The 26,139-nt window shown below is 41.7% G+C and overlaps 1 protein-coding gene across 2 annotated transcripts in view; it reads left to right on the forward strand.

The window, feature by feature from the left end:
• Positions 1 to 26,139, forward strand: part of LOC146802565 (acetylserotonin O-methyltransferase-like) — a 689,077-nt gene that overhangs the window by 293,496 nt on the left and 369,442 nt on the right. For both annotated transcript variants that reach the window (XM_085622124.1, XM_085622125.1), the window contains exon 4: positions 3,584 to 3,652. In XM_085622124.1, coding sequence (XP_085478250.1) covers positions 3,584 to 3,652 — 69 coding nt within the window. The remainder of the gene's footprint in view (positions 1 to 3,583; positions 3,653 to 26,139) is intronic.

The following is a 26,139-nucleotide window of genomic DNA, read 5'->3' on the forward strand; positions in this document are numbered from 1 at the left end:
AAATCCATTTTTAGTGTTCAGCTCTAAATAACATTTTCCCAGAGGGCAAGCAGGTCAGGCTCCCACACAATAACTCCAACTCCAGGATACCACGCAAGGAGCCCACAACTTATTGTGTGGGAGCCTGACCTGCTTGCCCCCTGGGAAAAGAAAGGAATTCCCTGTGCGTGGAGAGTAAGGGATGTAAAAGGATGAAATTCCTACATTGCGGGCTGATGGCCCCTTTAAAAGAGTAAGTGGAACTGAAAAGCAGAATATGCAATTGGGGCACACAAGACTTTGTAGCTAAGGGAATGACATGCTATGGAAGAAATGTTATTTAGCGCTGAACACTAAAAATGGATTTGCGCTTTTTCCGTGCATTTGAAGTTGGTTAATTATTCCCAGAACGGCGGGGGAGGGGACGGGGGACGCGGAAAGCCTTCCGTGTACCCCCCGGGGAAAGGAAAAAAAAAATCTTTCGATGGGGGCCTCCCTGGTGACAGCCAATGGACGTGCGCCGCACAAGGGAGGTAGTGCTTGCGTCGGCCCTTGGCCGACACAAGCACCAAAGGGGATAACTTTGTCAATGGTTGTTAGTTGCATAAGATAAAAAAGCAACAACTATCGCTTCATTGTGTATAATATTGAAAATGCTTCAGGTGATGAACAATCTTTATTCAATTATAAAATATATAATCATGAAATAATAAAACCTGCCTAGAAAATAGCATACTGGATATACAATATAGATACAAAAGATATCATAGAAAGACATATAAAAACATACAAAAAAAGAATCGCTTGATGGATCACATTAACCCTGAAGCTTAAAAACCTTCCGTGTCTCCCCCGGGGGAAATAAAAAAACAACAATCTCCTGTGCTTTGCACCGGAGATTTAAATGGGGGCCTCCCTGGTGACGGCCAATGGACGTGCGCCGCACCAGGGAGGTAGTGCTTGCGTCAGCCATTGGCCGACGCAAGCACAGAAGGGGTTAAGGATTCAGCTGTAGTGAGTGCTCTTAAGAAAGATAAGCCCATTTTTAATATTAATTCTTATCAATGAATAAGTCTTTTGAATTCCAATGATAAATTATTGACTAAAGTATTGACATCACAAATGATTTAATTCGAGCAAGAAATTATTCATAAGGATCAGAATGGCTTTTACCATCCAGATCAATGGCTGCTAACACAAATTACTTGGTTTAGGCTAACGATTTAATTTCTAATAATGACTTAAAAGTGGCTATATTGATGATTGATGCCCAGAAGGCTTTTGAATTAATGAATTGGGAGACTTTATTTTTTATTTTGACCAAATTTGTGTTTCCTAGCCAAATTATAAGACTGCTTCAGAACATATTTCAAAGTGCCTTGGTAAAGAGATTAAAAGAGTTGCTGAATAGATAGACTTTGTTTCCATTATCTCTTAATCAAAATGTTTATTCTACCATTTTTCCTATTTCTTTTTGTTAATGTTCCAATAAAAATCAATAGCCATTATTTTAAAATAGTTGATTCCCTTTTAAGGACATTGCCAAGAATTGCCTGTGTCTTCAGAGCATCTGCTACCACGACAGCTCCTCTGAAGCCCATCTAGCTGTGATTTGCAGTGCGGTTGCCATGCTTAGTGTGTCCATTCAGCAATGGGGGTTTGCAAAATATATATTTTTTTAAATGACCCTGACACCCTGGAGGTTTTCTTCCAGTGTGTGTTTTTTGCCCTCTTTGGGAATCCCAAAATAATGTTAAGAATGCCAACCAGCCCTTTGTCCATAGGGCCATCCATCTAAGATTTCCACAAGCGAAGCCAGAAGAGGCTCCACCTTCAAAAACATGATGGTTCGCTAGCGGACTGAAAAATCACTGGACACAAACGTGGTGGAGTACCCTGTCCACCAAACTCAAAAACAGATTCTAAAATAGGACCAGAGCTTCTTAACAAGTAATGATCAAATGAGAACCTTTCATTCCCAAAAGTTTGCTTTATTAATATAATTGGTTACACGAACACTGGGATTAGGCTATAGGAATATGCTTGAGGAATCATGTTATGACTGACAGTGCATCAAGCTTATAAAGGTTCTGGTAGGTTTCTGTGCGTTTATTCGCAAACAGGCTCTGAGTAACACACAAATTCAGATTGTGGCAATTTCAGCTGCGACTAAATGTTATTTTCGTTAGAAAATTAGGGCCCATTTAACCAAATGATAAAGAAACTCTCTTGATAAATGATCACAGGTTAGATTTTAATTGATTTGAAAATTGCTTTCAAATTGTTATGATTTTGATTGTTATGATTTTTGATAATTTGTACATTAAGGGACATATTTATTTTTATTTAAAAAGCCACGTCACCTTGCTGCGCTGCTCTGCTCTGCGTGACTGACTAAGGGCAGGAATTCTCAGTATTTAAAAGAATATGGTGCATTCCTGCCTTTGTAACTGCACTGGTGATGTTTTGGCTGCCTAGCGCCAATGCAGGCACTCTTTCACCATTGTGCAAGGGTGCCATTGTTGCACACAGGATTGTTTTTGTGCAATAAAGGCCACCTTCATGCAAAAAAAAAACTACTCCTGAGAGGCATATTCCTCTTTCAGAATGCAGCACACATAGAAAGAGGAAATAATGAGGAGAAAAAAAGGTATTTTCCTCGTTACGCCTCCCCTGAGAAAACATATTTTTGGTGCAAACCCAAATCTACCACCTTTAGTAAATCTTGGAATGCATCAAACACCATGAGAGAGGTGCATGGAAACACCCACGCAATGCCCATGGAACGCGTTTCCCAGGCAGGATAATGCAACTCAGCAATTTGCACATTTTGGGCTTGCATCGCGCTTGCACCACATTGCGTGGTGCAAGCACAACGTAACCCCTTTCATAAATATGCCCCAAAATAATTTGGGACATATTATTAGTCCTTTACATCATGCTTGCACTATGCAACATTGTACATGCATGATGCAAACCTCTGAGTCATTTATTTGAAGTCACACAAAGCCACTTTGTGTGGCTTTGAGTGGCTTAAAAAATATGGAACAAAACACAGTGCAAATTACAGCGCAGCGTTACTCAGCACAAGGGAGGTGTTCCATGGTCTTTGCGGTGGGTGTTCCGATGTTTCTCCCATGGTTTTCGACACATACACAGGTTTACCAAACCTGATAAACCTTGGAATGTGCTAAAAAATATGCCTTCCCAAGAGAGGCGTAATTGGAGAAAAGTCTTTATTTCTCCTGCTTTGTTTCCTCTTTCTATCTGTTCTGCACTCTTCAGCACACATAGGAATAGGGAAAAGCCTCTCAATATTGTTTTTGTGCCGTAAGGTGCACCTTCCTGCACAAAAACAATCCTGCCGACAGCACAGGTGACCCTTGTGAAAGGGTGCCTGCATTGGCTCTAGGCACCCGATTGTGCCTCAGTGCAGGGGGAAAGGACAGGAATTGGCAGTATGCCTTAAATATAGTGCATTCTTGCCCTTTCCCTGTGATGCAGGGCAGCACAGCAAAGTGACTTCGAAAATGTGAGTTAAAGGGAATGCTGAAATCTTGATTAAAATGCCTATGTAAAGCTCTCATTGTTTCATTTATTACAGGGAAGGGAGAAGTCAGCACCACAGAGCAATTGGAAGATCATTTAAAGACACGTTTGCGGTGCATTATTGGTAATGTTAATTGCATTTTGTTTCTAATGGCATTGGAATTGCACCATAATTGTTCTCATTCATTTGCAACACCAAACTGAGCAATATGTAACTTGTGCATAAGTTCATTTTCCCCTAATTTTATTATTTCAAGTGTCTGTATTTTTAATGGTTCATATAGCAGTGTATTTGTTGAACTTTGATCGGAATTCAATTACCTCGTTGATAATGCCCACTGCGGTAGTGACTAATTCAAATAGAGCATGAGCAGCAGTGGCTTACAAACCTCGTTTTGAAAAAGGTACAACTCTGGGTCTTTTCCAAAATGCACTGTAAAAGTAATGCTGATTGACTGACATTGTTTTGTGATATGATAATATGTATCTTGGGAACAGCTATATAGCTGAGTACAGGCATGTGAGTAATTATTTCTGGTGGACTGATATTAGCTCAAATGATTCCATATTTTGAAAGGCTTGCTTTTTTAAGTAGAGTTCTGAGTCGCCAGTTTATCAGTTGGATGGCTCCATGAAGAGCCTTTAAATAGCATTTTTCATCTTTGTCCTTAGTGCAATCTGCTCCATTTTATGTATATACATTGAGATATAGAATAGAGACTCTACAAAATGTATGGGAGAAAACATTTTAACCAAACATCCATACACCGAGATCAGTAATTACATAACTCTAGTATCAGGAAAGTAAGGGACTGATTTAAGGTCTGTCTCTAGAATACAGAGCATCCATTTTAAGAAACTACCCCTGAGTGCCCAGGCATGCTGAGGACCTGGACCCTGCTACTGGTCTCTGAAGCTCCGACCATGTCCCTCCTGGAGTGTGGAACTGCGGATGCACAGCAGAATGTCTGCCATTTATTTGGATCTTTGATATGGTGCTCTGCCTCTGCCCTGAGACGGGAGAGAGGGGGTTCAATCCTTGCTCCTCCTGCTCTCTACTGGGGGTTGCTATTCAGCACTGGACTGAACCCTGCGCTGTCCAATGGCTGCCATCCTTCTTTTCTCAGACTGCCAAAGGACTCTACTGTACTCTTGTCCGGAAGAGGCGCTGATGCTTAGCACTTGGAATGGCAGTAGAGATAATAATGGACACAAGGTAACAGTGTGATGGGGAACACAAGGTTACCCGTGATGGGTGTCTTTCTCCGCCTGGTGATGATTCGGGATGAACAACTGGGCACACAGAGGCCACCAACTTCCTTTGTGTCCCGAGGCCACCAACATCCTGTGCCCATGTTGCCTACTTGTCCCTTCCTCCCTGGTAACGAAGCGTACAGGGGTCTATCTCATGTCACTGCTGCATAATGTTACATGATGTTGTTTTAACATAGTGCTCAATATCAATCTTCTGCCAAATCGAAAAGCTGCATGATACAGATGTTACTCTTACTCTCACCTTGTTCTCAAATTATCTAAGTATAGAATATTGGAAAATTGCATCTCAGTTCACCTATTTGGGAGGATAAAATGCTGAGCCGTTTCATATCATACTCCTGCTGAGTCTAAGCACTGCAAATAGTAAATGCTACTCTTCATCACCTGGCACTGAGTTTACCTATGTTTTGAAAATTGGAAAATTGATTGGAAAATTGATACTCAATTTACTTACGTTTTGAAGGATGCAATGTTGAGTTGGACTTGCTTGGCCTATGTCAATGTATGCTCCTGGTTATGGGCAGTAAATGGTTGCATTCTCTACATGGGGCCCCATGCAGTACAACTCCATCTCTCGCATCTCAACTCTATTGATTTCTGCTCCCTTATGGCTACCATGGTCCTAATCCTGATGACTCAGCCCAGAGTGGGGCCGGGGGTCACACAAGGCTGCCATCTTCCTGCACTCTCACATGGACCTGCTGCGGAGAAGGGGCTTTAGAGTCTGAGACCAGAGGGCTGCATTCTTACTCCCTGTGGTGTGGTGTTGCTGTTGCATCGCGAAATTTCAAATCTTCCCTTCGTCACAGACCAAATATCATACTAACACATTCACTCAATACATTCATTGGTGGGGCCCATAACACCAACACTCATACTTCATTGATCTGCTCTTACGGGTGAGATGAGTGTTCCAAACGCTGACATGAAAGGAATACCTTATGACCTAAAGAAATTTATTTACATAACCATACACTAAATATCCTTAGTCCAGCACATCTTAAAACCTGAACCTCGAGATATTCCTTCCATTTGGTCGATAGATCAAATTAGTTGAGTTGGAAAAGTGATTTTAATCCTTTTCAATTTTCATTCTTAATTTAATCTATTCCCTTTCAATAATAACCCAACACATTTGCTTGTTAATCAATAATATTGTTTATCTAATTAATTGAAAATTTTAATAAATCGTTAATCAAACCACAGAACACCATATTTACCTAATCTGGCTATCAGTCGTCCTCTAAGTCAATCAAGTCGTCATACAACATGCTACAGTCCCAAAGATTGGGTCTGGACCATAAGCGTGTACGCATCAATCAATTCCCATCAGTTCGAGAGTCCTCAGTTCATCAGGAAATTGGGCAGCAATTTAGTCTGTCAAAGATTCAGGGAAACAGCTGTCCTGCAGTGTCACCGTCCTCTCCATCAGCATAACGTCAGGAAAAAGGAAAAGGTCCACGCAACTCACTATTCTACCATCTTTTTATAATAAAATTAATGACAAAATGTAACGAAAGTCAGTTTTAGGCACTTCTGATTGGTTGGTTAAGATCGTCCGTTTCGGTTTCCCAAAGTCTATGATGTCACACCGTCAGACATGATCCATCCGGTTGTCAAAATTGTCCATTGTTAAAGCTCTTGGCAAAAGTCCAGTCGCGACCTTGTTCGGGTACAGGCAGTGTAGGTCATCCTGAGGCCACTTGTTCAGGAGCCTGGGACATGCGCACTTGATCTGAAACCTCGTGGAATCATAGCTGTCTCGTCCTGTACGTTGGTCGGCCATTTTGTCATAGGCCCAATCGGTCAACTTAAGAGAAACAAACACAAAAAGTAATTAAAACATGGAAATCATGAATAAAATGTTTAACCCTCACTAATTCCCCTATGTGTATGTAATTATCTAGCATAATGGCGACATTTAAAGCGTTTTATATTCACCCAATGATGTCATCTGGTGCAACTTACATCACAAAAGCAACATATATCATGCAATATTCAATTTTTCTAGTATTAGTATGCGTACGTATATTAGTTTACAAACTATTTTAGCCATGCGAAATGCAAATCCCACGTGTAATTCATACATTAGTAAGGTTGATTAGGTATCACTCAAACAGATTAATAATATTTCAATTAATAGATTATTCTAATTAGTATGAACATGCAAAAATGGGGGGGGGAGTATACAGAATTTTGTACTACCCGCTCCATCAATCCCCCCTTTGGTGATTATATCACCACACCATCAACATTTTGTATTTCTTTTATGGAGTTTCAAAGTGATTTCTTGCTTTTATTAATTACTCAGTTTCACCTGTCTCTTCTCTTTTCGCTGACTTATACACACTCTCCTTAACTTTCTCTAATTTTATTTCTTCAAATTCTCTCTCGTTTCTTTTCTTTTCTCCTTAAATGTTCTCTTTTTAACTTTTTCTGACTTTTATTCTTTTTACGACAGATACACCCTAATCTTATTATTAATACTATGAAAATCACACATGTTAATGGAAATAAGATTTTACCTAAAAAGGTACTACCTAAGTTTACTAAGAAATCTTTAATAGCTGATATTTTCTTTCCAATCTTTTCCCAAACACCTTCAACCTCCAATGGTGCAATTTCGTCATACAGTTCAGTTATATTTTTAATATAAATTTTCAAATCTTTACTTTCATCTGGAATGTAAGTACAACAATGTTGAACTCTCAGCATTCCACAGACTCCACCCTCTTTTGCCAATAATATATCAAGGGCAAGTCGATTTTGCATTACCATGGCACGCATGGCAACCATTTCAGTGTTTACCAATAAAAATCCTCCAGCGGTGCTTGTTGACAAGCGATCCACTACTGTTGAAAGCCTTCTAATTTTGTTTGCATTCAGAGATATTCCCACTGCTGGTATCAATGCTCCAAAGATGTCACCCACAATTTCTGACCAAGATTCTCTCTTACTACGTGCTAAATAACTACCTAAACTATGTACACCATCTTCTCCTCTTTCCATATGAAAACTCTTCGGGAAAACCAGGCCTAGATAACATGTGCCATACCAATGGTCTGGCAAATGATAATATGCCCTGTTCCCGCAAATGAAATATAACCCAGGAAAAACTGGATCTTTCCCACCTTTAAATCCCCATCCACCCATGATTCGGTATGTATCATGGCACTCACTATTACCTACAAAATAATTATCATATGCAGTTTGATTCCTTCTAATACACAATTTCCCTTTCTGAGGCCAATCTAAAGCCATAGTTGGACTAGCTTCACCTTTCAAGTGTTTTTCCATTTCTACATCCCAGACTGTCTTTTCCACCTTTCCTTCAGATGCCTTTCTTTGCATTTTCAATCTCCTTTCTTAAACATATCTAAAAATGTCTTTTCCTCTTTCTTTAAACTGCAAGTCAAATTGTTTTTAAATATATATTCTAATGTTAGTTCTTCAGTCTCTAAGAAAAATTCACCTAATACCTTTGCAGGTTTTACCTTGTTTAGCTTGTTAATTGACGGTACTTGTGCAAATATGTTATCTACATCTGAAAAATAATACTCTAATTTCCCTGTTTGGTAAAATAAACTAGCTATTACACTACATGTTATGCCATAAGTTATTGGAAGGTGGTGATAAGTCACTCCCTCTGATACAGAGGCAGGTAACTGCATACAAACATAGCAGTCCCTTACGTCCATTGTCTGTACATATTCATACAACAATTTCGAAAAGACATTATTAGAAAAATCGGTTATAGACCTGTCTTTATGTAAATAGTTTTTGTCTATTCTAGTTGGAACTACCTTTTGAATCTTTTCTATATTAGTTTTGTTTTCACTATATCCTTCAATGGTATCTATAGTAACCTTAAATGAGATCAGGAGAGCAAGTATGCTCCACAGAAGCATTAGTAATCCTGTACAACAACAACACATTTTACACCATCTTCTCAAAAATATACATCTACCTTTTCTACTATCTGTGTTTGCCATTTTTGTTAAAATGGACTGTGTCTTTTGACTTAGCCTCTTCTACTTCACAACTAGTTTTTCTAACCCAAGGCTCTAAGCACCTACTTGGTTCTACCAGTTTTTGTCTTTTCCATATTTTATTGTCTTTCCATTAGCAGCTTTCTTGTCTCATTCAGTTTGGCATCTCATCATCTTTCACTTTTCCTTCATGATCTGAATACAGAATGTCCTGAACTCCGCTTCTTCTCCAATATTCTTTCACTTCAGGCAGGGCCACATATGTCCATTCTGGTGACTTATACTTCTGGTTGGGTTTTCTTATTCTTTTGCTTTCTTTAATTACTATGGTTTCTTCGTCTTTTAATTTCTCCTGACTCGTCACTTCATTCACCGGTTCAGCCCTTGGCGAATTTACTCGTGTCAGTCGATATCTCAATCTTTTTATTTTATTCGACCAAATGTCGTCTTTTGCTGCTCTTTCCAATTTACTTCCTTTATCATTATTTTCAGTTCTCCAAGCTCTCTTTCTTAGAACTCAACCTTCAGGTACTTCACCTTCGCTTTCCTCTGACTCTGTTTCCACTTGCTTTTTACTCTCAACAGCTTCTTTTTCCACCACTTCTTTTGTTTTCCCTACTTCTGTCCCTCCTCGTATCTCCGACACGCAATCTTCCTGCTGACTACTTGTCCCTACTTCTATCTGGATGTTGGAGTTCCCTACACCTCCTCGGGGGTCTTCCGCAGTAATCTTTTCCTCTCTGTATCTGGCACCTGCCCATCTAAATGTGTTATTTCAGGTGGAATCTCTCTCAATCTTTCATCTGGAATTTCTCTTTCAGTAATTTCTTTTATTGTTTCTTCACTGTCTTTTTCTTTGTTCTTTCCTTGTCTTTTCCTAGAACATTGAGTTCCTTGTTCAATCCACCTTCTTGCCCAACGAGACCAGATACTCCTTCGCTTTAATTTCAGACGAGAAAAAGAGAGTCCTCCCTTCGTTGATCACTTTTAACTGAGCCGGATTTATAAGATAGGCTTGAATCCTCTTCTCCTGAAACGGTTTAATCATTTCCCTCAATCGCCATCTTCGCTCCACAGTCGCATGGCAGTAATCAGGGCAGACAAAGAAGGAAAACCCTTTGCCGCTCCTCCTAGCATCTGGTCTGGCCTTTTCTGCAATGGACTGCCTCAATATGAAGTTGCCAAAAAATATCAGTACTGCTCTGGGCTTATCCCCTTCTTTAGCATTAAACCGAATCTTGAAGGGGGTGCGGTGGACTCGTTGTATTTCGATAGACCAATTCCAGCTTGAAAGCTCTGGAAATGCTTGCTCAAAGAGCTTGAGGATAAAGGCCCTAATGTCCGATCCTTCCACCCCCTCCGGGATCCCCAAGACCCTCAAGTTATTCTACGGAGCCTGTTCTCCATCTCCTCCATTTTCCACTGTAGGTCCACAACCTGGGAGCATTGGGCATTAGCTTTGCTAGTAGCCACTGCTACCTCTGCCTCAGTGGATACCACCCGCTCCTCCAGACTGGAGACTCTGTCCATTGTATTGGTGCAAACTTTCGATATCTTCCTTACCACTCCCTGCATCTTCCTCATTGCAGCCTGAGCCTTACGATTATCCTGGCGAGTTTCATCTCTGTGGGCAAGTATCTCCTGGTGTATGGTCTCCAAAAGTGAACGATGAGTGCTATCCACCGCAGGTCCTCCCTGCAGGGCTAAGTCGGGAGAGTGATCCCAGCTCAGTTCTCGGGAAGAATTACCACTTTTCAGAGGGTGATCCTTGACCACCGGAGGCCGTACTATAGTTGCCGGAAGATCATCCTCAGGGTCAGATTCTGAGCCTAAATAAGAGCTACGTTCTTCTTCCTCGGACCACTCCGCCCCATCAGAGACAGAAAAGTAATATTCACTCGGCACTTTTTCCTTGTCGGTGATTGTACCAGTAGGCAACAGATCAGCTTTCTGAGGCTCGGTGTTTACTACTGTTCCTAGCCCTGGCTGACCTCCCGTGCGATCAACCCCAGAGGTCTGACTCGAGATACCACCACATCCTTTCCCCGTATCTAAGGGTGCTGTGATGACCTCCTCAGGGGCCGGCTCATCTGGGACGACTTCCTTCTCTACAGGGAAAGATGACGAGCTTGGAATATTAGCTGAGGATAAACCAGTAGGGGTGGTAGAGTCAGAGCGTTCCTCAAGAGACAGGAGAGGGTTACCAGGAAGAGTATCCACCAGTGAGTTTGCACCAACGTCCGCACCCTTAGGCCCCTTCTCCTTCTCCTTACCAACTTTAGGGAAGATGTCCGCGATTGAAGCTGCCGCAAGCCGGGTCCTGCCTGCAACCTGTTGTTTTTTCCTCGTTTGTCCTCCTGGTATTTGGGGTCCTCGCGGGTCCTCCTCACCCTCAGCCTCGATCTCCTCCCTCTGGGATTTCTTCCTGTGGAGCACCGCTGTAGCACCAGCAGCCGCTTTGGGGGCCATGATGTCCCTCTGCGTCCTAAGACCCGGTGATCGCCTGCTGAGACTCCCGAGACTACTACTATCAATCTTCCCTGGACTGGATATGGGGTGTAAAATGGGGTGTAAAATAATCTCACAGGAATTGGGTGAGGATACGTTCTAAGTCAATCCGATGGGAGTTAATTTGTAAAATAAGTTAAGGGGCTTTAAAGGGTACCATCTATTTTGTTTTTCAGTGCCTGTCCTCACTTGCTCACTGCAGTTCCATCATATGCACAGACTAGGTCTGAGCGCTTCACTAAGGACGGTTTGGGTGTGGGTCAGTGTAAGGGGAGGGGATCACATTGGAAGGGAGGGAGATCGGGGAGGGTGGAAGGGAGGCGAGGGTTTGGGGGTTGAGGGGCGAAAAAATAAGGGAAAAAATTGCAGTTTGTCTCAGATTGTTTATTTTTTTAGTCAGATTATGGTTTTAGGGATTCCGAAGGAGCCTAAAGAGCTGGTTTATTGCTCCGTCCAAATAGTACGTCAAGATGGCATGCATTAGGATTTGCTCTGTTAACATAGGTGGGTTAAATGACTGGAGGAAACATCTAAGGCTGGCTCACTTTGTTAAGAATTATAGAATCGATATTCTCTGTCTTCAGGAGACTCACCTTCCCTGGTCTAAAAGGGGCCTTATGTCTTTCAGCGGTTTTGAGTTGGTGGCTTGTTCTACCCAATCTTCAACAAACAGAGGAGTTGCGATTTTATTTAAAAAATTTGTGGGAGAGATCAGACGGACTAAGGTGGATAGCAAAGGGAGATGGGTTTTGGTGGAATTAGAAAGGGGCCTGACACTTTGTGTAGTGTATGGGTCAAATGAAGATGATCCGGAGCTTTTTGACATCCTAGAACTAGAACTAGCGACCTGGTTAACCCCCATAATAATGTGTGGAGATTTAAATATCTCCTCTGACTGGGGTGACTTAGTTGTGTATCAGGGTCGTAAACCAAGAGTTTTCAGGGCAATAAAAGCCCTTATCAACTCCCATGGGTTAAAGGATGTATGGGGTGCAAAAGAACAGTTAAAGCCTGGCTTTACATATTTTTCAAATCCTTTTCAGAAATACACTAAGTTGGACTATTTTTTTATTTCTTCTACTGAAATAAATAGAGTAGGAATAACGAAACTCCCGAAAATATTGTCTGACCACAATCCTTTGATATTGTCTTATGAAATGTCTGGACCTGATAGGATCAGGACCAGGTGGACATTTGAGAGTGATTTATTGGCGGATACAAGATTTACTGGGCATTTGTTGAATTGGGTAGACAAGTTTTTTGCAGTCAATAGGTTTAGCGCTTCTAGGAATGGCGTTTGGGAGTCATTCAAAGCCGCTTTAAGGGGGAATCTATAAATTTTGGGGCCAGGATAAGAAAGGAGGAAAAGAGGGAAATGGAGAGGTTAATAGGTATTCTGTCTGATGCAGAAGAACAGCATATGAGAGATATAATTATGGGAGGGGATAGCAGTAAGAGTCAGAGTGAACTGCTGAAAATTAGAGCGGAATTACAGAAGTCGATTACCCAGAAGGCTTCGGGAGAGTATCAAACATCTAAGGCTAAGCGTTATGAAACGGGAGAGCAGGCCGGCAGAGTGTTAGCTCTGCAAATAAGACAGGGGAAAGCTAGGAATATTATTTCTCGGATTGAAGAAAATGGGGAGGAATTCACTAAGGGAAATGAGATAATACAGGCTTTTAAAAACTTTTACCAACGCCTGTATGACGAGGAAACGAGGGACGGTAGTCAGGGGGATGAGGTGGTGGATAATGGTCCTCGCCTCAATAGTCTGGAGAAGGATGAATTGGATAGGGATATCAGTGGCGGTGAGATAATTGAGGCCTTACGTGAGCTAGCCTCTGGTAAGGCCGCTGGCCCGGATGGGATCCCTCTGGAGGTCTATATATGTCTAGAACCAGTGATTATTCCGTTATTAGTGGATCTATTTAATGGAATATTGTGTACAGGAGTGGTTCCAGCCTCCTGGCGAGAAACCAATATAGTAGTCTTTCATAAGAAAGGGAAACCCCGGGAGAAACTAGGCTCTTATCGCCCAATCTCGCTAATTAATGCGGACACTAAGCTATACTCAAAGATTTGGGCGAAGAGGTTGGGCAGGATCATTGGTGGTCTCATCTCCCCCTGGCAACATGGGTTTATCCCGGGCCGCAGCACTACGGACCACATTAGAAGAGCAATAGCGCTGTTCGATGCCCAGGCGGCAGGGGAAGGAGAGATGGCCATGATCCTGCTTGACGCAGAAAAGGCCTTCGATAGGGTCGTCTGGGATTTCCTTTGGGGTGTGCTGGTAGGGAGAGGATTCGGGGAGAAAGTTATCAGAGCTCTCAAAGCTATGTACATAGATCCGGTCGCGAGGGTGGTGGTTATGGGAGAGAGCTCTGAGAAGATAGTCATAAAGAGAGGCTGCCCCTGCTCCCCGATCCTCTGCGCTTTGTACATTGACCCACTCATCCAGAAAATACTAGGGTCCTCCAGGATTAGCCCGGTGGTTTGCAATGGCCACATCAGTAAAATCTTGGCCTATGCCGACGATTTGGCAATTATTACAACCAACCCTCAACAGACGCTCATGGCCCTGGTCGAAATAGCAGAGGAATTTGGCAAGTGGTCTGGCTACCTTTTAAATGAATCTAAAACCCAAATAATTTGCACTGGGAATATAGTTAAAAGTGATACGAGATATGTGGACTCAGCAACATATCTAGGGATTAAGATTAATGCCTCAGTGGAGGAAATAATAGCTGAGAATTATCCCCCACTCCTGAAATCCATTGAAAAAGAGCTAAAGAGGATAGACGTGTTACATCTCTCTCTGATCGGGAGGGTAAATGTTTTAAAAATGTCAATATTTCCTAGAGTCCTTTATTTGTTTAGAGCCATACCCCTTTTTTGGAGGAAAAATTAATTAATAGCTTGGATTCTATTTTCATAAGATTTATTTGGCAGTATGGCAGGGTCAGGCGCTCTACAAATCTTATGTCACTTCCCAGGGATAGGGGAGGGCTGACCCTACCAAACTTGAGATTTTATCATTGGTCTTGTCTCTTGACACAAATGTCCATTTTGTTTCAACACAAGACTAATTTCGGTGTTATTAATTCGGCAGCCCAGGATATACCCTCCATTTTTGAGTTGTTAATTGGGGAAAAGGCCATTGGGCTGCTGTGGCGGAAAGTTGATCGAAGATACTATAAGAGGCCCCGCCTGAAGATCTTGGAAGGGGTCTGGGGGGTTAGGAGGTCTATTTTTAAGCTTTGCAAAATTCCAAAGGTAAATCGCTATCTCCACTTGTGTAACTCTAGTTTGCTCCCTTATGTGGGGGCCGACAGGAATTTACAGGTATGGAGGGATTTAGGCATTAGGACCTTTGGGGATATATGGGGAGGCCTGGAACCGCTTGGTTTTGATGCCCTTCAACAAAGGTTTGATATCCCGGTCAATCACTGGTTTCTGTATGGCCAAGTAGCACGGTCATTAAAGGCATTGAGACCAAAACCCTCGCTAATAGAGGATAGTTTTGTTTTGTTAAATGGTGGGTGTAAGAAGGTAAAATGGGTTTATAAGCAGTTAATTGCAGAATTGCAAGATGATATGGAAAAAACCGAGGCTGCTTTGGCTTTGAAATTGGGGGACCCTGATGTAGACTTGGATCTGGCCCTCACCCTGAATAAAAAAGTATTTAGATCTACAAATTTGAGGTCCCAGCATTATAAAACTGTATTTAATTTATATCATTCTCCCGCCAAATTATTCGCGTGGGGGGTTAGGGTAGATGATAGATGCCCAAGATGTAATGCTGGACAAGCCGATCTCTTGCATATGTTCTTTTACTGCAGCTCACTTTCTTCATTACAGAGGGAAGTGGGGAAGTTTTGGGAGGGGTTGCTAGGTCATAAGATCGATCTATCCCCTACCCTGATGTTGTTGGGATGTGATCATAAGCAGAAATTGGTACAGGCTGAAGAAGCGCTGGTCTTTATGTCTGTGGCAGTGCTTCGGATTTTAATTTCTGCGGGTTGGAAAGATACATTGCCCCTTCTTTTCAAATGTGGCTGTCTAGACTGCTGAGCATACATAACATCGAGAGTTGTCTGTATGAGCAAAAGAGTAAAAAGATGCGGGATTTTGGAAATAGATTGTGGGCCCCGATATCAACATGGAGAGGATTGGTCAGTACCCAGTCGAGCTAGGGTCACAAGTTTTTTTAATTTGCTCTTATCTGTTTCTTGCTTAATCTTATGTACTGTATTCTGTGCTGATCGGATTTGTTTCTGTGCTGATTCTTTGTGTATTGCTGTGTTCAAACTGCAAATAAAAAAATAAAAAAATAAAAGAGTTCCTTGTTCAGTCTCTGAGTCTGAGCTGGTATCAGAAATCTGTAACCTTCTTCTCAAGGAAATACTTCTGGGGACAAATGTTAGACTTGGTTCTGATTCCCCCCTTTCAGGGTTTTCTTTTGTTTTTGGCTCTCTGTCATCCAATTCAGTACTGGATTCTGATTCATCAAAATACTCCTTTTCTGTGCTATCCACTGGATTTGGAATTCTCAATGTATGACTTGCATGAATCCAGTTTTTCAGTCCAGCACACTTTACAGCTGTTGTTGTGGTCAAGATAACTTGTTGTGGTTATCCCCACCTTGGTACCAAACAGTTTCTTCTTCTGTGTACTTTTATTCTCACCCAGTCCCCTGGGCTCAGATCATGGGCTTGGTTCTTTTCAAGGGTGGTGGCATCCGCTGTAACCTGATGAAACACAGAATGAACTGCGTCAGCTCGGCTTTTACAGTATTCCAACACCATGTCATCAGTTATAGTCATCAGCTTGTTGACTGGTATGAACACATGTCGCATCACCCGTTCCATGATAATTTCATGGGGGCTCAACCCTGTAGTTCTGTCTGGAATTGATCTAATAGTCATGAGTACCAGAGGCAAGACATCAGGCCATTTCAACCTGTAGCTAAACACATTTTCCCTATCCTGTTCTTGATAGTACCATTCATCTGTTCCACCACACCCGAAGCTTCTGGGCGGTTGGCACAATGTCGTTTTTGTCGTACATTCAATGCTTCACAAATCAATTTTATGATCTCATTATGGAAATGTCCTCCTCAGTCTGATTCAATTGTTACTGGGAATCAGAATCTAGGGATAAATTCCCTCAAAAGTAATTTTGCCACTGTCTTTCCATCATTTCCTCTTGTTTGGAATGCCTCTACCCATCTAGAAAATAGGCAGACCATAACTAAAACATACCTCAACCTGTTACAGGGAGACATCTCAATGAAATCCACTTGCATTCTAGTAAAAGGCCCTCCTTCTCGACCTATTGTTCCTAGGCTCACTACTGTCTTTCTTCCAGGATTGTACTGCTGACATATTAGGCATCTCTGACAAAGACTTTCTGCTACAAGTCTGAATTTTGCATTGTACCAGGTCTGCTTAAATGACCTGATCATGGCATCTCACCCTATGTGTCCCTGACCATGATACATCTGTGTCATGGCAGACATCATGCTATCAGGCATAACTGGTCTTCCATCCCGATAAACCCACAAATGATCCTTCTCTCTTGGTGCACATCCTGCTTTTACCCACTGCTTCATTTCCTCATCTCCTGCTTCTTCCTGTAATTGTCTCACTTCTTCCCAGGTACCCACAATGTTAGTAAACATCAAAGAACAAGAAATCACCTCTTTCTCCTTGGACCTGTTAATGGAATTCTGATTACGTGCACAGTATTGAGCCATGTCGTTGGCATATTTATTGCCAGTGGCGATGTAATCACCACTTTGACTATGGGCAGCACACTTCACAACAGCCAATTGCCTAGGCAGCTGTATCGCCTCAAGCAATTTTCCAACCACTTCAGCATTCTTAATGGGAGTTCCACTTGATGTCAAAAACCCTCTTTGCAGCCATATTTGACCAAAGTCGTGTATGACTCCGAAGCCATACTGGCTGTCAGTTATCACAGTCACCCTCACACTTTTCCCAATCTTGCATGCTCTAGTCAAAGCAACACGTTCAGCTACTTGGGCCGATTTTACTCCTTTCAGATAGGATGCTTCCATCACTGCTGCAACTGTGCATACCACATATGCTGCACTCAACACTCCATCATCTGTTCTCAAACAAGACCCATCTACAAACATGACAAAATCACTTTCTGATAAAGGTACATCTTTTATGTCAGGTCTTGGTTTTGTACAGAAATCGAGTACATCCAGACAGTCGTGATCTGCTTCATCTCTGACTTCTACATTCTCAGCATCAGGCAGCAATGTTGAAGGATTCACATTCAAACATCTCACAAGACTTACATTTGTTGCACCTAATGTGACTTTCTCATACTTAGTCAGCCGACTATGTGTCATATACTGAGTGCGACTCCTTGTTAAAAGGATTGCCACATCATGAGGTACAAACACTTTCACAGGATATCCCATTACAATTCCTCCACCTTGTTCCAAACTCCGGCAGGTAGCAGCCACTGCTTTCAAACACCCAGGTAGGGCTACAGCTACTGGGTCCAACATTGATGAGAAATATGCAATTGGTCTCCTCAGTTTTCCATGCTTTTGTATTAGAACAGAGAGTGCACATCCATTCCTCTCACTGCAATACAACTCAAACTCTTTTTCATAGTCAGGCATACCTAATGCAGGTGCTTCACACAACCCATCTCTCAATCGTTTAAAAGCTGCCAGTTCTTCTTTGTTCAAATCAATGGGATCTCTCACATCACTTCTTGTCAATCGTACTAAAGGTTTTGCAATCAACGAAAAATTGCTGATCCACTGACGACAGTATCCAACCATTCCAAGAAACATTCTCACCTCTCTTTGGGTCATGGGTGCTCTCATTCCTTTTATGATCCTGATTCTGTCTATTGTTATCTTTCTCAGTCTTTTTTCAATGTTATGGCCTAAATATCGTACTTCTTTCTTGCAAAATTGTAATTTTGATGGTGACACTTTAAGTCCTCCATCTGCCAGATGATTCAGCAAGGCTATAGTGTCTATCTCACAAGCTTCACGGGTTTTCGACGCCACAAGAAGATCGTCGATATATTGAACTAACACTGAATTTTCGGGCATTACTAGACTTTCCAAAGACTTCTTCAATAGCTGATTAAATATTGAGGGGCTTTCTGTATACCCCTGTGGAATTCGGCACCAAGCCAAAATACACTTGCAGAAACGAAACACAAAAATTTGCTGGCTGTCATGGTGCAATGGGATGGAAAAGAAAGCATGGCATAAATCAATCACAGTATACCATTCTGCATCATGGGGGATCTGATACAAAATCACAGGTGGATTTGGTACAATAGGACAGCAAGACACAACAATTTTGTTTATCTTTCTCAGATCTTGTACTATCCTGAACTTCCCATTAGCCTTTTTCAGTCCCATAATTGGTGAATTACATGGACTACTCATTATTTCTCTCAGAATGCCTTGTTTTATCATTTTCTCAATCACAGGTGTAACTCCTTCAATTATTTCAGGTGTCAATTTATATTGAGGGACATTTGGATAGCTTACTCCTTCCTGCACTGTTATTTTTACTGGATCTACATTTCTCATTAATCCCACATCTTCTCCTGTGAAATCCCAAACTTCTGCTTTTACAGACTGTTTCAATTCTTTAGGTAATTCATCAGGGTTAAATACAGCATAGGTTTCAGTAACCTCATTTTCCCTGTTTGCCATTGTCATTTTATACAACACATCTTCATCCAGGGTCTCAAAGGCTATCCCATCAGGGGTACAGAATATAGCGCAATTCATCTTACACAGCAAATCCCTACCTAATAAATTCACAGGACTAGTATCACACACGACAAAGCGGTGCATTTCGGAAAATTTCCCTATACTAACTTTCACTGGCTCTGTAAGATAAGTTTTAATCTGTTTGTTGGATACACCAACTACTTGGATCGTTTCATCCGAAAGAGAAAGGTTCTTAACATCAGCTGACCTGACAGTTGATCGAGTAGCACCAGTATCAACTAGGAAAGTAATACTTTCATTATTTATCTTCCCATCTACAAATGGGCGTGTCTGGTCTACTTCTAGAGTTGCGCCAAGTATGCACTCTTCTTCCTCCCTTCGGCACCGTCAATAACCCTCTTCTGAATCACTCTCATCGCGTTGTAGCCAATACTGCGAAACAGCGTTAGCGCGTGGCAACTTATTTAGCTGCGGTTGACCACTCACCTCATTCTGCACCTGTGGATTCAATGATGCATTTTCATTGAGTACTTGGGGGAAATTTACACTCGGATTTCCAATGCCCTATTCTAACGCAATTATGACATGGGAATTTCTTTTTAGCTTCTCCTATATTAAAATTTCCTTTACCTTTCCCAGGAATTAACTTTTGTCTCGGGCCTGTATTATTCGCTTTTTCCGCTAATTGTGCTTCCTGTCTCTTTGCTACCTTTACTTGTGCCCACATAGCCTTTTCTTTTAATTTTCGCTGTTTTGCTTCAATCTCATCACTGAAATATTTTGCATGTCTCAATACTTCGTCTATTTTCTTATTTTGCCAGTCTACAGTATGTTGTTTTATCATTTCACTAATCTCTAGACGTAAACCATATACAAATCTGTATACAAAATGACTTAAATCCTTTTCACTCAGATTTTCATCACCACTAAACTGTTTAAAGGCTAAAATCAGCCTTTCGTAATATGAATGTACTGACTCTTTGCTCTCCTGATGTGTTCTGTCAATTTTCACCCAATCTGTCTCTTTAGGAGGTGCTTTGTTTTTCAAAAAGGCAATAACCTGTTCATATTTCTTCATTACCTCGGGATCAGGAGCTCCAGTTTTTGGATCTCTAGGGTATTCCTGAGTTGGCCAATTGATCATTAACCTGCACTCTGTCCATACATCTGCTGGTACTATTATGTCAAATAGACTATTCAGATCAATCCATAGTACTTTAGACAACTTCACAAATCTGTCCACTTGTCTATACCACTCAACAGGCTTTTCACGTAGTCGAGGGAAATCATTTGTAAAAGACAAAATATCCTGTCTTGTCCATGGAACATGTACATATCCTCCTCCTGGAATTTCTTTCATGGGGCATTCTGCTACTACTTTTTATTTTACTCTTACAGGAAATGCTGCAAACGTTTTATCTGGGGCATCATCTCATTTTCGGTACCACCTGCTTCTCCGTTTATCCACATCTCCCCATTTTCTCAACAAGATAATTATTTCCGTAATCTGACTTATCCGTCCTGTAGTGTTCAAATTTTCAATATCTTTTTCAGTGAAATCTATTCTATATGGTTTTTGTAAAGCCTTTACCTTTTCAATATCTATACCCATTTCATTTGCTACTTCTTCTAGTCTTTCGTGCAGATTTTTCGCTCTCCATGTTACACTTTTGCACAAAAATAGTAATTTCTCATCTTGATAAATTTTTTATTTCTCTGTGGGGATAGTTCCTACTAATAACTCTTCCAGTACCATTCGTAATTTGGCCACATCGATTGATTGGGATTCTTTGTCTTTTCTTTGCAAGCTTCTCAACCATTCACTTAATTCTTCGGTAGATGGACCTACTGGTTTCTCTACATTACTTCGTTCTAAATCCTTTTGTGTCTCTAATATTGACTCCACTGTCATTGTATGTCTTTCTGCTAAATTTTGGCCTATAAAAGGGTTACTCAAAACATTTGGTTCGATCATACTCATTGTCTGTCTCCATGGATTTTCATTTTGGCTCTGTTTTGGCTTCTCAGCCGGTTTATTGCTATTATAAGGAACCTTTAAACAATGTTCGCTATCTTTCTGTTTATCAAAAATAGGCATCACAGGGCCTATTGTCACTGGAACTGTCACAGCTTCTAGATTTTTAGTCAATTCTCTTATCTTCTCAGTTAATTCTAAGTTTGCTTTCGCTAATTCTGCCGAATTTTCACCATTTACTTTACTATCTGACTTTCTCTCTACCTCTCTAATGGAATTATTTTTCTCCAAATCTTGGGACATTGGTTCTGACTTAATGATTCCTAAAGTCTCTCTTATTGGGGCACTTGGCATCAATATTTCTGGTTCTGGTTGATATGGAGGTGGATTTTTATAAAACATGTCATCAAGAACATCATCCTCCGATTCATTCACTCCATACGCTCTTGATTCAACATTATGTCTTTTCTCTGTGCATTTTCTACATCCAATTTCTTCTACAGTTCTTACAGGAAATAGACCTTCAGTCATACTCGCATTCTGCCACCTTCTCATTCGGTCATCATGATTCTCATGTCCATATGATCTACCAAACATGTATCTATATGTTCCGCCACTCCTCTGTCTCTCTCGATCATGCATCTCATCGTCCCATTCTTTCAATGCTTCAAATTGTGTTGGTCTAAGTCTCGGTTCTGGATTCATCATTTTCTCTCTCTAATTTCTCAAAACTGCTAAATTAAATGAACCATGCTCTGGAAATGCCAAGACTCCATCGTTCTTGGTATATTTGACCCAATTGTCTAACCAAATACAAGTATGATATCCGTATTTCGCATGCGTGTAACAAGAGGGAGAGAGAGGACTAGTTAGCTAGTCCGAGTCCCCGAGGGTTTATATGTGATTAAACAAAGAGGACTAGCTTAAGTTGACCAAAGTGTTACAGTACTCAAATTAGTTCTGTCACGGGCACCTTGTTGGTGTATTCATGAAGCCCTCACCCACCAACCTAGTTGGTGGCATGCTTCATCATCGGGCCCACCCAGTGACACCTAGTATGTCCCGGGTGTGCTACGATGCCTGATTACAGCGGAGCTGGTATATTGCTGAGAGTGCAGTGAGGTTGGGTGAGTTGTGATTTAAAACGGCTTGGTGGTGGTCCCAGTACCCGAGGGTAAATTAAATTTTAATAACTGGGCCGTCACCAGCGGTTAAAAGTAAGGCTACAGGACGCGTGAGGGTGGCGAGTTACTGCCCCCTGCGTCCTTCAGATGGTCGACATGTTTCAACCAGTGCCTTAGAGTGTTCTGGCTTTCCTCAGGACCATTTTTTTTAAAAAGGTGTGGTGAAATAAAACAGACTTAGTTAATTAACAAAACCAAGAAAAGAGCCAGGAACCAAAATAGGGAGGCCCTCTTGGAAACTGTACCCAAGGACAAGAGTGACCAACCCATCACGTGTGTCACCACATTCAACACAGCCTCCAATGAGGTGGCGAAGCTCATACGCAGAAACTGGAAAATCCTAAACTCTGGACAACGACAATGGGAAACCCCTAGGTTTGCCTACAAAAGGTGCAACAACCTGAAAGACCAACTCGTGAGCACCCGCCCCAGACCCCTGACCAATAGAGAACCCAACACTATCCTGAATGCGTGGGGCCTGCCTAAAATCTCTGGACATTATCCATGCAATGACTGCAGCGTGTGCCATCTTACCAGCCATACGAAAACATTGATACTAGAACCAGACAAGGTGTGGACTCAACGCAGCCACACAAACTGTAATTCACGTAACGTGATCTATCTACTTACCTGCAGCTGCGGCATCCGATACATCGGTATGACGGCCCGCAAAATAAGAACTAGAGTCACAGAACACAGGAGCACAATCAGGTGCAAGAAGAACATTAGTAAACTGACCAGTCATTTCATCACCCAGGGACACACTCCCAATGACCAGACCTGGACCATCATCGAACAACTACCGGAACTGGCAGTGGATAATGAGAAGAAATTACTCAGCAAGGAACAACGTTGGATATATCGCCTATCCACCCAAACCAATGGCCTCAACGACGCCATACCGTGGAATTCAGTCACACCCTAGACTTACCTCGCCTGTGTACAGTGGTCAGTCCCCCGTGCCATAGTCCCTCTGTACATAGACATAGATCATGCTCCGTCTTGTGTGTACCACTAGGCTGCCATTATCATGGGCACATGCTTCAAACCCCCCTAATACTGCCATGTCAACTTTAGCGCGCAGCGCCTAGCAGCGCATGCGCAATAAGCAGTGATTAACGGGTCGAACCACTCTGGGAGGCGGCGCGTCCCACAGGCATGTTTCCCCAATATTAGCGCATACATAGCCAACGCTGATCCCTTCGCGCCTGCGCAGATAAGACCACGCCACACCTAACACGGGTGTTGCCCCTTTCCCTGTACCAACGGCGGCATATTTTAGTTGCTACATGTACCTTAACGCAATCGCGCTATCATACTGAGCATATGCAAAAGACTAGAGTACAAATCACCTGCATTATAATCACGCATTCATACTGAGCATGTGCGAGAAACTAGTGTGCAAATCATGAGCATGAGCAACAACATAGCAATCGCGCTGATATACTGAGCATGCACGAGAGACTAGTGTGCAAACCACGAGCATGAGCAGAAACAACACAAAGGGGTAGTCTTTCCACCCTTACTATTCCCACAGGTGCTCATCATTACCTTGTTAACCATAGTATAAAAAGCCCACACGCCGACAGGCTCATTCTACCGGAGGACGACGGCGGGGCAACAGGTACAAGGCAGGCACTGACCAGAAAGACTGTGAGTATGACAAATCCTGACAAGCCTCAAAACACTGGGTAAACGCTTCTTTCCTCACAGGTCCCTAACCCCTACAGCCTATAACTTTTTCTCTCATAGGGTCATCCCCTTACTGCTTCCCTCCAGGAAGCCTTGGCTAATAACCCAAAGCGTAAGAACAATTTTCTTGCGCCCTGCCACACTAAGTCAACTCCTTTCAGTGTGATTTCCGTGTTTTAGCCACACCACGCTCCTAACTAGTCGCGTATTTTAACTCTGATGGCACCACCAGTACCATCACACCTAGCCGACTATAGTCCTCTCACCCTGCACTATAGAGCTGGCCACCTAAGCATTGTTGACCATATGTCTAAATTGACTACTGACTCTCTCTGTAAATGTTTTGTCCTTGTTCTTAATGTTTGTTTGTACAGATATGCATGAGAAGGGAATCCCCCTCTCACATATAGAAAAACGCCTTAGTGAGTGTATCACATAGTCTGTACCACAACAATAAGTCTGTTTTATTTCACCACACCTTTTTTAAAAAAACGGTCCTGAGGAAAGCCAGAACACTCTAAGGCACTGGCTGAAACATGTCGACCATCTGAAACATCCAAAGCCCATGGAACACCTCCTTGAGGCAGAGTACGGCAACGCAGTGACTTGCACAGCTATGTCTTACTCCATATCAATGAAGCATTGCAAAGCCATGCAGGGTGACTTTGCACTACCTAATAAGTATGGTTGAGATGCTTGCAACACCGAAGCGTAAAAAATAGTGATGCTCTGGGAATGCAAGCCTCTCATATATAAGCACAAAAATATTCTGTACGTTTTTTAAATCTGTCACCATCAGTTATTTACATATAAAATAATGGGCAGTATTAATGAAGAATAAATACAGTTGTTATTTGGAAATGCACTGTAATACATTATGAATCCTCTACTAGTTAATTCACTGTAGAGGTCTGTGTGTAACCAGAGAGCCACAGAATTGAATTTTGATTGGGGCAGTGGAGAATAGTGATGTGTATTTTTATTGCTACAAGGTCACAGCTTGTGACAGAAAGCACTGTGAATATGTTAAGTCATTATTTTATACCTGCATTACACACAGTGTAAGATAGAATACTGCAAAACATGCAAAAAGATTTTAGGATAAAATGGTGCTTCAAAAATGTAGATTTTCATAATACCGGAGCGTATGCAATGCAATTTGTTTTTTACTTAACTTTCCCTTCAACACCTCCCTAGGGGCACTAAGGGCTGTGCGAATGCAGATAAAATTAAAAGCAAGCACTTCCCAGACTAGTTGCTAACTCTTTGCACTTCCACTCAAAAAAACAAATTAAACCTTGGAGTGATTTGATCAATTAAAGCCAGAACTTCTCCCAAGCATCCTTTACACTTGCAGATTAACTGATAGGCACATTCAAATTACATTTGGGCAAGCAGCTGATAATGATCTAAATTAGCCATCCGGGTACGGCTTTCTTTTTCCATAAGAAAAGCAAAGGTTTTGGATTGCAGGGATAAGTAAAGCTGGGGAATGTGTGACCCCTTCCCAGGACTTAACGCCCTCCCTGCGGGTTGCGCATCACAGATTGAAGACCAGTGCTCTTTGTTGTAGTTGGTGGAAGAAAAATGTGAATGATGCACCAACAGACCAATGGATGAAGACAACCCCTTTAAGTAACAATATTATACAAATAATTTTAGCAAAATCAAAAAGTCTTGGCTAGCGCCAGACCTACAATTCTGGTACATGAGACCACACCACATAAGTAGACAGCACAGATATACAATTCCATGTATATTTGAAAAGGAACCCATATCATTACAAATAGAACTGTTGAGTGAAAGAATTGGCCCCAGTTTGATATCATGCCAGCTTTAAACACCACTAGGATACTCCAGTTTCTGAATGGCTTTTGTTAAGACATCATGGTCCCTATCATGATGGTCTTTTCTGGTGCATCACAGACCCGCCCGATTGTTTTATGCGCTTTTAGGGTGTTAAAGTCAGTTTATTTTGCTCGATATTTACACCAATTTGTGCATCATTTTATACAGCATAGTTCAGAAACAGAGACAGATGAGCAATGCCTACTTTTTTTGAGATGCGCTGTCTGAAAATAACGTTCTAACTCAGAGAAATATCGGGTTAAAAAAACACTTTACGCCCTGCAGGCATATAAAACAGGCGCTTGGCTCTGCACTATGCGAGAAAATCCCTGCTTGATAGGGCTAGTAATAAGATATATATATAGAAAATTCATAAAAGAACCTTCACAAAATTTA

This window comes from Triturus cristatus, chromosome 8 (assembly GCF_964204655.1).
Source record: "Triturus cristatus chromosome 8, aTriCri1.1, whole genome shotgun sequence".
Classification (NCBI taxonomy): domain Eukaryota; kingdom Metazoa; phylum Chordata; class Amphibia; order Caudata; family Salamandridae; genus Triturus; species Triturus cristatus.